The sequence below is a fragment of the Rousettus aegyptiacus genome, unplaced genomic scaffold (assembly GCF_014176215.1).
Source record: "Rousettus aegyptiacus isolate mRouAeg1 unplaced genomic scaffold, mRouAeg1.p scaffold_m13_p_17, whole genome shotgun sequence".
Classification (NCBI taxonomy): Eukaryota; Metazoa; Chordata; class Mammalia; order Chiroptera; family Pteropodidae; genus Rousettus; species Rousettus aegyptiacus.
In genome coordinates, this window is record NW_023416292.1 from 31,435,734 (window position 1) to 31,449,518 (window position 13,785).

General features: G+C 54.3%; 1 protein-coding gene across 8 annotated transcripts in view; it reads right to left on the bottom strand.

Annotated features, from left to right (window-relative positions):
- The window catches only part of VANGL1 (VANGL planar cell polarity protein 1), a 73,892-nt gene that overhangs the window by 38,971 nt on the left and 21,136 nt on the right, over window positions 1-13,785 (bottom strand). For all 8 annotated transcript variants that reach the window (XM_036235056.1, XM_036235052.1, XM_036235050.1 and 5 more), the window contains one exon: window positions 6,877-7,082. In XM_036235056.1, the coding sequence (XP_036090949.1) occupies window positions 6,877-6,947 (71 nt within the window). In that variant the 5' untranslated portion in view covers window positions 6,948-7,082. The remainder of the gene's footprint in view (window positions 1-6,876; window positions 7,083-13,785) is intronic.

Here is a 13,785-nt window from a genome sequence, read left to right on the forward strand (position 1 = left end):
AGAAAGAAAGAAAAAAGATAATCAATTAGCATACGTATGCCATGTTAATTAACTCTCATCAAAATATAAAGTAAATTTCATGTTGAATAAGGAAAATCTCACACACACACACACACACACAGTGCTAACACCCGCCCACCACCACCCGCTCCACGGAGTGAACTGGTCCCGACCTCCCCTGCAGTACGTTCTTTCTGCCATTCCAGGACCCGAAACCAAGACTGTCACTCCTGCCCGATCAACACTGATCATATTTTTTGAAAGCCTAAAACTGTGAATTTTAAAATTCCTGTAGCTAAGGCACATTTTTATTGTAAAGTTATTGCCTAGATTTGGTTATAATTTGCCCAAACTTATTTTCTAAGACCTTTTTAAAAAAATTATTATTAAGAGCAGTGCAAAATATTTAAGCTTTGGTCTGTCCAAAAAAAAAAAGAAAAGAAAAAAAAATCTAGGACACACTGTCCCATACACCTTTGGACACGCAGAGAAGAAAGGACATTCCAAACCAGCATGGAGAATCATTTACTTCTTATCCTACAAATTCAAACGAAAAGTCATCCCCACAGGCTCCACCTGAACTCGAAGGCACCCACAGAAACAAACGAACGCTAGGACAAAGGACACCAGGGAGGTGCGTGTGTGCACACGCGCGCATGTGTGTGCGTCTTTCCAGACATCCATCAGGCTGCTGCCTCATTTTACTCCAAATGAATTTCCTGGGAGGTCTTTCCAGGGTGGCTGTGAAAACGCCCCGCCATGGGTCAATCTAGAAATTACAACAGGAACCAATCACCGCGCAAAGCTCAGAGGTCATCACCTGCGCGTTAACGCCTGTGGGAACTGGCACTCCCGCCCGTGAACTGTGAACGGTCAGCCCAACCAAAGGGCCCCCTCCATGGCCGAGAGTGGGCTCCCTCAACCCCGGGTCCCACGGGCCAGCTTGACTTCGGTCCTCCTCCCTTCAACCTTTACCCTCACTCCCAGGGCTCCCAGGCACACAGACTTTGGGGACAACCAGATCTCAGTTCTGTTCCTCCTAGACGTATATGGCCTTGTACAAGTTATTCAAGCTCCGAAAACCTCAGTTTCCTCATGTACGAGACCGGGGTGGGGGTGGGGGGTCAGGGAATGATACCAGCACACAGATTACGCGTGCAGAGCTCGGTACTGGGGTGTGCGCAATACACAGCAGCTGTTATTATCACTATTACTATCTGTCAAGGGCAAAGAGAGGTGAACAGACCTGGTGAAGCAAAGTGTGTGTACCCTGCAGAGAAAGATGTAAAAGGAACTATCAACACAGGAAGCCCCTTCCCTTCCACATCAACCTCCTATCGACCTGCTATCTAGCTAACAAAACCACGCTCAGACTTCCTGTGGCCACTCCTACCTTATCAGTACCTCCCTAGGATAAGCAGTGGTTAAGGCTTTGAAAGAGCAGAGTCTCTGTGATAGCATCTCTAATCTCCAGACAACTTATCATTATGACCTCGTGTAACTGGTGTCTACAAATAGATGTATTCTGGTCAACCAGGCAACTATCCCTACCGACCACCCCATGCTACTCCCCACCCCGATTCTTAGAGCTCTTTACTAAGTGCTTCATTATATGCCCACTCAACCCCAACAATAACCTTATAAGCCCAGTATTATTGTCCCCGTTTTACAGACGAGGAAACTGAGGCTCACAGAGGTTAAGCGACTTCTCGAAGCCACAGAAGGTTGGGCAGGGCAGGATCTGAACCCAGGTCTGCTCCTGCCGCCCCGACCCACACCTGCTGTGCCGCATGGTTCCGAGGAGCCACTGGAAGATTCTGTAGTATAAATATGCCTCATGCTCATCCAAACACCCAACACTTGATAACCTATCGGCGTTATGAAATATGCCTCTGAAGCTACCGCGGGGAGTCACGATTAGGCTGTGACCTCGGAGAGCAAGGAGCGGTGTGCCCAACACTGGGCTGCCACGACGATCGCTTCTAAAGGACCGACCGCGAGAAACAGCAAACAGCTCGGGCGCGATCTCCCACGTGCCTGGCCGGTGTCCAGGGCGACCACTGCTCCCCGCCCCCCGGCCGGGCCCAGGAGCCTCCTCTGCCATCTTCCTGTTTCCGCTTTTCCCAGCTGCTCTCACATCGAGCCCTCTCTCTGCCATCGGCCAAGTCACATGCTCCCCCCTAACCCATCTATCTATTCACTAGTCCCATGGGTCAAATCCTGTGACAGCACAAATTCCACTGGAAAGCAAAATTCTTTCCCTGAGTGCCAATTCCTGGAGCCTGGACGCGCCCGAGGCGGAAAGCAGGTGGGGGAACCACCCAGGGCTGGATACCGCCTCTCTAGGACCCACCATTGCGTCAACCCCCGACCCACCCAGCCTGGCTCTTAAAGGGCCCAACGGCACCCAAAGGAGAAGAGACAGTCTAGCCATTCCCCTGGTAACTCACATCTGAGGTAAATGAGATAAGAGACCGTTATCTGATGACCCCGGGAAGGTTCTTCATGCCCAGAGCCAGAAACCCTAACCCAGTGCTTGTCAAAGCTGAGTGTGCAGAGAAACCACTGGCGTGTGGATCTGGGTGTAGACTCCCTGGCGCCACCCTTGGAACATTCGTCTAGAAGGGAGACGAGAAGAATCTGCATTTTTCCACCTGCACCCCAGGGGAAGGCAGTCCGGGAAAGGTTCCCCAGGGCTCCCCAGACCAAATGCTCTCTGGAAGTTGGCCTGTATACAGCGGGGACTCAACCATGAGAGCCACGAGTATAATACCCAGCTGGACAATGTTGCAACATCCCGTGGCTTCTTTATTAAAATAACATTCAGTGAACGAGGCTGGAAGAAAGGCTCGGGACTGCATGCGTCAGGACCAAGGGACACCCAGAGCTAAGTGCCTCTCCCCTGTACTGTTAAGTGAGGGGCAAATGTAACGATCGTCCTATTAACTCAACGTGGGCTGCGCCTTGTGCTGGTCCTTGTCAAGGGAGCAGGAACTGGCACGCGGCTCGTATAGAAAGCGCTGGTCCTGAACTGCTGCTCCAAGGAGGTCGCTGAGCCGGCACGAAGGAGGAGTCCAACGAACACACCGCCCGCCAGCACCTTCCGGTGTACGGAGCTACGCGCCTCAGCATGGCGGCTTTATTGCCGCAGGTCCCCAAACATTCGCCCTCACAGCGCCACGCGCTGTAACTCCAAGCACATGCTGAGAGCCCTCCGGGCAAGGGCTCCTCGGTGGGGAACACTGTCAGTGTCTAGGGGGGCAAAGCGGAGACCAGGGGAGTGAGGCGACCAAACCCCCTGAAAGGGGCGTCACAAACACATGCACACTTGGGGGTTTTTCCGACTCTGCCTCTGCGGTCTGCATCGCCTGGGCACCTGTGCTGGGCAGGCGTGTCGGCTACAGGTCTCTTCACCCCTGGGTTTGCTTCCACACACCATCTGCCCACGTGAGGAAAGATCGGTGTATCTGCGCACACGTGTGTGCAGGCGAGAGGCGTGGGCAGAGCAGGCGATGGCACGCAGGAGGCCGGGCCCGTGTGCACACACGCATCCCCGGAGGCGATTCTGGAGCCGGGTCCCTGGGGCTGCTGTAAAGCCCCGCTCGCCCCGGCCAGGAGCCCCGCCAACGCCCGCCGCGTTCCCACCCGCGGGAGGCGCTGCCTAGCAGGAGTCTCCAGCTCCGTTTCTGTTGTTTGCCATTTCTATTTGGGGAAAGCTGGCCCCACCGGTTACTCCTCCCTTTCCTTCTCCACCACAGCCCGCCACCTGCCCTTTCTCTCGGCCGACCCCTGGGGCCCGGCGGCTGCTTCCTCTCCTCCGGCGTGGACCGGGCAGGGCGTGAGGGCAGGGCCAGCGCGCACTGCCTCTGTGGCAGCCTGGGACAGGAGCGCCAAGCCCTCACCGCCCGGGGGGCCCTCCTGTGGACAGATGAGTCACAGGCGGTAGCCTTCACGTCTCGCTCTGTGCCCCTGCCAGCGACTCCTGCTGCTCTCCGCCCGGTCCAGGGCAAAGCGTGAGCGTGCGAAGGACCAGCAAGTCGGCCTGGAACCAGAGGAGCCCCCCCCCCCAACCCCCGCCTCCCCGCCCTGGAGTCGGCAAAGTAAAACGCTGCCGCTGCGCCCCGGTTCCGTCACCTGCCGCCGCTGCGGCACCGCCTCCCACCACCCCGGGGCTCTGCGAGGACGGCACATGACGGCTGAGGGCCGAGCAGGGGCCCTGTAGCTGGCCGCTGCCACAGTCCGCCCACGGAACGGCCACTCCAAACCCACAGGCTAGGCGAGGTCGGCTGGGGCCGTTCCGCAGCAGGTCAACCGGACATCTTCCGGAGCTGGCAGACATCACAAAACCAGCCGCTACCCTGTTTGTTAAGAAAAGAGCCACCTGTCTTCTGTTTGGAGCCCAGCCCGTCCGCCAGAGAGGACCGCGGCACCATCAGGCATACCGAGTTTGGTGCACTTCAGGACTCCTCAGCATTAGAATGCTCCTAAAACCGCCAAAATGCAGGGGGCCTCCCCTTTCCTGCACTTCCATTCAAATTCCCAACAAATCCCTGAGCCAAGCGGCCTTCACAGGGACACCCTTGGGTGATACAGGACCGTCGGCTGGGTCCAGGGCCCGCTCAGACGCCAGTGGAGGGGTACCAGTACTGCTTAAAGGTCTTTACGCCCCGGGCACACACGCTCCAAGGCGTACAACGTGGCTCCAGCAACGACGGCCCACGAGGCCCCAGTCGGAGAACTCACCACACGTGGCTGCTTTCTTCTAAAGAACCGTGGCGTGCACCTATCAATCTTTATGGGTCACGTGTTCACCTAGAGCTTTCCTGAGTAGGCATTCGGCAACATTCCTTGAGGAAGTTATTCAAAGTCTCAGCTTGAATTGTCGTTTGCCAAGGACTTTTCACATGAGTCCCAGAGGTACTAAGAGTTCTGCAGGCTGTTTTAATGGAAAGTTACAGCCCCTTAAAGTCTCTACAAGGGCACTGCAGTCCCGTACCAATTTCTGGGGGCCCCAAGAGGCCTGAGGAAACAGCAGGGCACAGCGTGGGCCCCGAAGGGTGACAGTTGGGACGCGGGTGTAGGGAAAGGATCCCAGAGCTGGTTCCTGCTCAGGACGCTGCAAGGTGTCCTCCTTTATTCATCCTCAAACACCCAGAGAACCCCGAATTTTGATTTCTGCCATTGTGTGTGGAAAAGAGAAGCTTGGCATTTTGACAAGGAATTGCTTTTTCTAGTTAGGCTCAAAGATTGGATATTTTTAAAAAGCTGTTTCTGGTTTTTTTTTTTTTTTTTAATAACTAATCTGACTTGTTTACCCAATAGCTGAAGTTTGCGATGACATTTTTAATATGTGGCTTCCTCAGGATCTGGACTCAGGTGTGCTACTTCAGGCTCACCTGGCACACTCCTCTCTGTCCCCTGTGCTGACGAGAAAGGCTCACCTGGCCTCCAGAACAAACACGGTTATATCCTTTCCCTCAATTCTTATGATTATAACGACAATATATGAAAACTAGAGAAATAAGGAAAGTTTTTTAAAAAAAATCTCACCCAGAATCCTAATAAACCTATACTCAGAGATAGACGTGGTCAATACGCTAACATTCATTTTCTAAGAACAGGTACCTAGTATAAGGTACACGCTTTTGAATCTTGTTTTTTTATAACGTGGCCCCGTGAACACGCACTCACGTCGTTCGACGAGCTTCGAAACCCCGTCTCTTACACCCTTGTATTCCACTCCTATTTTTCATTGCCAAATACGCCCTTCTAAGAGACTGAACGAGTACAGAAAGATGAGGTAGAAACGGCCGTTCCTGTCGGTCACCGTCTCGTGCCCTTCCCTGTGGACGGCCACTCCTGGCAGCTGGCGGCGGCACCCCCTTCCGGGCCCCTTTCCAGCCCCACGGGATCGCAAATAAGGAAGTTCATTCGGCACACAGATCTTACTGCTGTTTTACAACACAAGACACCCCGCAGTCGGCACGAGGAACCGCTTGGTCAGGGAACCACCGTTACGGCTCCCGTTACCAGCCCACGCAGGGCTGTGACCACGGGGGCCCTTTGAATGTGGTGCTAAGCTACCGAGGCCATTAAGAGCATTGACACGGCCACTGGTTAGTGACCTCCTATGCTGTGCTGTGTTAAATGCTTTACACGTAGACTCTTTCATCTTCTCGACAGCTCTGTGAGGAGGGAATTGCTACACCCATTTCACAGATGAGCAGTCCGAGTAAGTGGAGGCACCACGATCTCACCGACTGCCTTCCTAACCAGCACGTCCCTCCTTCCTTCACTCACCAGCCCAAGGGGCTGCATGCAACACGGCAGCTCCTACGAACACCTGCTCGTCCTGCTCAGAGGGGGGGTTGGCCGCCAGCACCCAGGACAGCGTTTTCAAACCCAGGCTTGCTCGACGGGAAGACCAGTCGGCGAGAAATAAAGGCCCAGGCCAATGCCACGGCTTCGATGTATAAGCCTCGTAGCAAATGCTTAATGGACTCTGAGTCGGCAGCTCTGGGTGAAAAGCAACAAATTAACACTTAAAAAAAAAAATTTTTTTTTTTTTTCATTTACATCCTTGGTAACTCTTTGGGAGAACTGCCTTCTACGAGGAGTACTTGGCAGTGAAAAACATTTCCACTGCAAGGGGAAACTTTAATTTAAAATCGATTGTGAGAGATTAATGTCGTCAACTGTAATGGCAGTTACTCCCAGCGCCGGCTAAGTGCTCTTCCAGCTCAGCGTCTCAGGCACCGTCACCGAAACAAACCTCCGGCGCCAACAGCCCCGCCGCCGTTCCCAAAGTGACTCCGCAACGCCCGAGCGACCTGCAGGTTCTCCGACAGGGAAAACGACAAAGCACAGCTTACGTACCCTGGTCTGTGAGATTTTTTCGAATGACTTGAATAGTAAGAGTATCCAGAATACGTGGATTCGGTATCCATAGCAATCAGAGAGCTCGCTCTTGGTGAAGGAGCAGGTACCGCTTCTCCTTCGGGGCAGAGAACTTCACCTTCTGGAATCCTGAAACCTCACCGGGCCTGGGAACCGAGGCGCCAACTCTTCGCCAGGAACAAATTCTGGGGAAAGGAGGGAGGAAAAAAACATGTCAACCTTCAAAGCCGGCCGAAAAGGGCTGGAAGATAAATGACAGCGGCCGCCTCCTCTGGGGTTTCCATACTCGGACAAGGGAGTGGGTCGGGGTGAAGTGGCCTGCAGCACCTCGCCTCCCCAGGAATCTGGGAGGGACCCAGGCAGGGACTGGGCAAGCCACGCCCCTACCACACACGCATGGGAAAGCCAGAGGTGGGTGGGCCCTGGCCCCGGGCCATTTCCGGGACAGGGCCTGGCCCTGTGGGTTCAGGCGGGAGCAAGTGGCTTCTCAGGGCCCCAGACATGATGCCCAGCCCCCACTCTTCACTGGTTACAAAGAACAATACCCAAGAAAGTGGCTGTTAAGGGGTTTACTCAGAGTTTCCAATGGCCAAATTAAAAAAAAAAAAAAAAAGAAGAAGAAAAAATTCTCAGTCTCTTTAATTCCTGGTACCCAAATTCCTGAGAATTTATCTCAGGGAACTAATTTCTTTTTTAAAGAAAAAACTTATTACCACGTTGTTTATAACGATAAAAAGCTAGAAATGACCTAAATGCCTTCCAAAACAGAGAAATAGATAAGGAAAATACAGTTGATCCACCCAAAGAAATATCATATAGCTGTTTAAAATGATAATTACGAAGAATGGAACTTTTTATGGTAGGATGGGTAAATTTAAAGAGCAGGCTCCAGGACTGTGGAGACACACTGAATCTCCATTACCGTTACAACCATATAAAATCGCTTATGTAAGGACAAGAATTAAGAGGGAACATCAGAAAAAGAAAGCAGGTGATTTACGAGTTGCAGGCTCCTGGGTCTTTTCCCACATTTTCATTAGATACTGCTTGGCAATAAAAATAAATTGGAAACATTTCCAGGACGTTCCTGAGCCCCGCACGCTAATTTTTTACTTCTAGAAAACTGAGATGTGCAGTGCGTGCCTCTCCCTGCACCCCTCACCCCCAGAGCTGGCCTCCGCCCAGCAGGCCGCCTCTGAGCAGATCCCCAGCAGATCCCCGTCCAGATCCCCGGGAGGCAGAAACTGCAAACAGAGCTGGCAGATAAGTGTGAAGGAGAAACAAAGGACCTGCAAATGCCATGGTCCTACCCTACTGGGCGGAGGCCCAGGCTCCAGACCCCAGCTGCCACCTGCAAGTCAGGAGGAGCTGCCTGGGAAGCGCCACAAACTACACAGCCCCCAGCCTCGCCGGCTCAGGGCGCCTTCCCCCTCACCATTCACGGGGTGCATTCGCTGCCGCCTCGGTCTGAGACCCAGGGCTGGCCTCCCTGATCCCGGAGGTCGTGACTCATCGTTTCATCTCTCCTGCGCCATCGAAGGCCCACTGCGAGCGGAGGGAGACTGGGTTCTGGCCGAAGCTCCTCCCTGTCTAGTAGAGCCTGGGATAAGCCACTGGCTTTCGGCCCCAGCACCCTCATTTGTCAAATGGGGTGCACGTCGACCCCTCACAGGGCTGATCTAAAGATGTGAGCAGACACGGCATCTGGAGCCGAGTTCCCTCCCCAGGTTTTCTCAGCGTAGCTGTGTAGCCTCAGTCAGATGATTGAACCTGCCGGCGTTCACGTCTGTGAAGCGTGCAGAACAGGGCCGCCGGGGGCAAGGCTGCCAGTGCGAAGGCTCCCAGCACGGCTCCAGGTACGCCGGGGGCATGGGAGCTGGCTCTCGGCGCTGTCTGCGGTTCCAAAACCTGACGTCCTCGCCCCCTCCCAGGAAGAGGGCAGGATGCTCTCGGAGGGGAGCAGGGCACAGGGCAGAGCGGTGCCAGGGCCGCGTGGCTCTCAGGGAGGCAGGCGGCACAGGGCTCGCATCTCGGGCCGCTGCTGGCTGACTGGCGGTCACCCGAGCAGGGCGGGGTCCCTGGACGCCTCAGGTCTTCTCGCCCTTTACATCGGAATGAGGCGGCCTATTTCACAACTCCGGTGCCTTCTCCTGCCTCCCAACCCACGCTTCTTCATTGCCCTGTCCAGCCCAACTTCTAGCTAGTTCTGCCTCAGTGTGGCTGGGACATCCTGGAGGCAGGGGGCCGAGGCCCCGCAGACCTAGGCTGACCCTATTAGTGCTTCCTGACTGAGATGCCGTGGGGCGGACGCTCACCTCTCCGACCTTCTGTGTCTCCCCCTGTAGCATGATCGGCTGTGAGCATTGAACGAGGTTCCCCATGCGAAGTCTCTGGCACCTGAGAGGCCACATTTCAGTCCCGTCCCCACTCTGCCGGCAATGTCATTCTTTGTCTTCATTAAAAATCCCGGCGGCCCATGGCGGCCACTCCAGGCCTGTCCCTCAGAGATCACGGGCTCCCAAGTGCTCTCGGTCGGGAAAGGCTTCACCTAACTCTACCAGCCACCCCTGTCCGGTTTCTCCCCATAACTCCTGCCTATCTTTATCAAAGGGGTGGTCTGTACACACTGCTGCTCCCTCCCTCTCGACCGTCCCCCCGATCCTCCATCCGTCCTCCTGAAACAGCTCTGAGTTGGCCGGCAACTGCTACGAGCCGAACTCAAAGGCCGCGTCCTTGTCTTCCTTCCCCTAGAGCTTCTCCCACTGATTCATTCATCCACCGCCACACTCAGGAAGCAGCCGGAGACCCTGCCAAGCGACGCACACGGCACACGCCCGGCCCTCACGGGGCGGCTCTGCTGCCCCCCGCCCTCCGCCCTGGCGCGGCCGACGCCGCTGCCGCTCCTCCGACACGGCCTCCCGCGTCCCCATCGAGTCGTCCCTGAAGACCCACTCGCCCACGGACACACTCTCACCAGGCTCCCTGGAGACCGGAGCTGTTGTCCGCCCACGCCCAGGTCACTCTGGACAGGAGAGGCGCCCAGCGAACACTCACCGCGATCGGTAACAACCCCCCCCCCCCCCGGCGCACGTTTCCTTCTCAGATGCGGGGTGAGTGTCACCCCCACAGCGGCCGCCGCTGTCCTGGCTCTTCTTCCCACTTTCCTCCACCGGGGCGACACGAGCATCCTATCGATCCTACAGATCCAACTTGGTGCCACGCTGATGCTCTGTCCCCGCTTGGTTCCACACATCCTGCTGTCGGTTTGAGCCCTCGGTCGCCCGGGGTCCGCCCCTCACGCTCGCGGTTCTCAGCCACCCGCCTCCGCCCGCCCGGCGGCGCGGACACAGCCCTAACCCAGCCCGACGCCTGCGGCCTTCCTCACCGACTCCGGTCGCCGCTCCGACTTCCACCTCACGCTGCTTCTGTCAACTTTTGTCTGAGGTCTGACTGGGGACTAAGAAGCTGCACCAGGAGGCAAACGGACAAAAATCCAGAGTGACCTCATTTTAAAAGCCAATGGAACACCTTCGACACACGGCAGTGCCCCCTTACCCACCGGGCACGTGCCAAGACCCCCAGCGGATGCCCCACACCACGCACAGTACCAAACACGGTGAACGTGCTATGCATTTTCCTATGAGTACACACCTGTGATAAAGTTTAATTCATAAATTAGACACAGTAAGAGATGACCAATAACTAATAATAAAATAGAATTATAAAGTATTGTAATAAAAAGTATGTGAGTGAATGTGGTCTCTCTCCCGAGATACCTTACTGCGCTGTGCTCACTCTTCTTTTCGTGACGTGAGATGTTAAAATGCCCACGTGATGAGAAGTGAGGTGAATATGCCATTAAGTAAAACGAGGGTCACCTGAGCACGGGCTCGGTGTGCAATGCCTCCGGGCCAGTCCGATAACCGACAGGACTTCTAACGGGCGGGAAGCACCCACAGCGTGGCCACAGTGTGGCTACGCAAGACAATGGGATGACCCATTTCTTGGGTGGGATGGAGCGGGAAGGTGTGAGATTTCACCGCACGACTCAGAATGACGTGTGATTTAAAACACTGTTTGTTTCTGGAGCTTTCCATGTAGCATTTTCGGACAGTGGCTGACCGCGAGTGACTGAAACTGCGGAAAGCGAAACCGTGGATAAGAGGAGACCGTGCGGTTCCAAGAGAAACACATATCCTGAAGCTTACTCATCACTGCGGTGATCTGTGGACAGATTCCCTGCACACAGAACTCAGATAAGGTCGGGGGGACACCTTACCAGAAATAAAGTAACGACAAGGAACCAGGCTCCCAGGGTAAGGGACTGCCAGGCCGCTGAGCTGGCCCGAATGGGGTGGAGGCGGATGAAGGCGTCACATGGATCCTGGGATCTGGAAAGGTCTCTCCATCACACTGACCCCTGACGGGACCCGCCCTGCGCTTGGGCCCAGCAGGGCGGCAGCCAGGGTGGTTTTTCAAATCACAGTGTAGATGCCGCTTTCCGACTTAAGTCGCCCGTCTACGGTGTCCCCCTGCACTTCGAATAACGTCCGGGATCTTCCATTTGGTCTGCAAGGCCCTGGCCACCTCTGCAGAGCCAGTCTCCTCCTCCGGCTCCGGGTCCTGGGGCCTTGGCCGAGCCCAGTGTGTCCGCTACACCCCCTCTTCGCGCGCCCTGTTTGCCCGGCGCCTGCCCATCCTTCTCAACCCAAATGCTGCTTCTTCAAGATGCCGTTCCTGATCCTCCAGTCTAAATCAGACCCTCCCGCAGCTCTGTTCTCTTCCGTTACGTCACTGCCCCCAGTGACGCCTGCGGGGGACCGCTCAAGGTCTGGCTCCTTCCCATACAGACGGGCAGCTCCTCGAGGACAGGGACGACTCTCATTACTGTCCCTCCTGGACTCTAACTCAAAAAATGTGTGGTGAACGAAGGGTCTCTCGGTGGCCGACCTCAGGTGACTGTGGAAGACGCCTTAAGGTTGTCTACTTTAAATCCCCAGTTTCACAGAAGAGGAAAAAAGGCACAGAGATCAGGTTGGGCAGTGACGTCGGAACCCCGGGGGCGGAGCTGCCTGCCTACTCAGCACCTCAGTGGGTCTCGCTCAGAGGCACGGCTGACTGATGTTTCAGACGCACTAAGGAGAAGCCAGTGGCAGCCTCTTTCATCTGCTGACTGGCATCCTCCCCCCGCCCTCCTGTGTTTGTCCCTTAGCCGCTGTAGGCCCTGCTGGTGGCACACACCAGGACAAGGCTGGGGCGCATCATGCCCCAGCTCCTGAAGGCCAGCGGGGCAGTGCTGAGACAGGATCCTGCTGAGGCGTGGCGTCTTAAATTCTGGAATTCCCAGGCCAAAACGTCAGGGAGAAGACCTCCTTCGCTCTCCTTCGGTAAAAGCGAAGTGAGGATCAGCGGCCGCGAAGTGACGCTTCCCCTACAGTCACGTCCGCTCACGTAAAACGTACCTGCCACTCAGAACATCACGTGAGGGAAATAACATGTACGGCAGTGACGGCGGTAAACAAACACCCACCAACCTTCACGAAAAGGAAATTACACACCATCAACAGCTCTGCCCGGAGCGATCAAGTGATTAAGGGAACTCCGGTGCGGTGGCTAGAAAGTTACTTTGTGCGGGGTACAGAGGCACATGCTGCCTTCATAGAAGCGTTCCCGTCCTTCTGCGGAGGATGGATTTGCAAAGCAAAGACGTTTCTGGTGCAATTGTGTTTATCTATACCGCGTACAGTACTTTGACTATTTGACTTTTTAATCATACGTGCAATTCTAAAAGGCTGGCTCCATTAATTATTACTTCTGTTATGTTTTGAAGCTAACACTTTTCCCGAGATACCTGTGTTTAATTATATGGCACTCAAGCAGGAAAGTGACAATTTAAATAATTTTCTTTAGAGTCGACAAGACAAAAGTTGAGCACGGGCTCCGGATGGAGTTAGACTGTCACTGTTCAGATCCTGGCTCCGGTACTTGTCAGCTGTGTGACCTCGGATCAAGTTACTTAACCTTTTTCTGTGCCTGCTTCCGTGACGATAACAACAGAATTATATTTTATTTACCTTATAGGTCCGTGGTGGCCATTAAGTGAGCTAATTCACAATCATTTCGAACAGCACCTAGCACCCGGCATGCACCCACCCACCACTGTTGGGCAATACTGTTTAGTTCAGTAAAGTGAAATTTCTTTGGTTAGGAAGAATACCTTTGTATGGCATATGACTTTAGTATCATTTTCATTGAACTTGCGTCCTTTTTTTGGTCCACGCTAGTCTACCTTTAATGAATACCATGAACTGCAGCGAAGTAATTTAGTGATCTCCATTCTGTTCCTTGCAGGCCTCCCTTCACTGTTCCCAGGTTGGACATGAGTGTCACAGAGATCAGAGAAAACTGGACGTGTTTTACTGGGTTTGCTTGGAGGACCTCGGGGGCTGGAAGCCAGGGTGGGGAGAACTACGGCAGGGTCTGCAAAACATTTTGCTGAACTTGTGGTCTATCAACCATAAAACATCACCCAGGTCACTGATGTGGGGATCAGAGGGCTCGTGGCATTTATGACGAACCCGATGATTCTTTCATTACGACACGGCTCTTCTAAATGAATAATTCTGGGCCACTATTCCCAAGGAAAGAAAAGGTCGACTTCACTTTACCTGTCTTGCCAATGATTTCAGCTCACCTTCCCAGAATACCTGATCTTGGCTTAAGCCATTAACAACCTCTGACACACTCCCAGCAGCTGGGTGTATAATTCTGAAGAGCTGTGAATGGTTAATGTATCTGGGATTCTATGATGTGTATTTGCTTTTAAGTGACTGACCCCCCTTGGCCCCTGCTAGACATTTAAGCTTCAGAAAAATAGATTTCACGGGT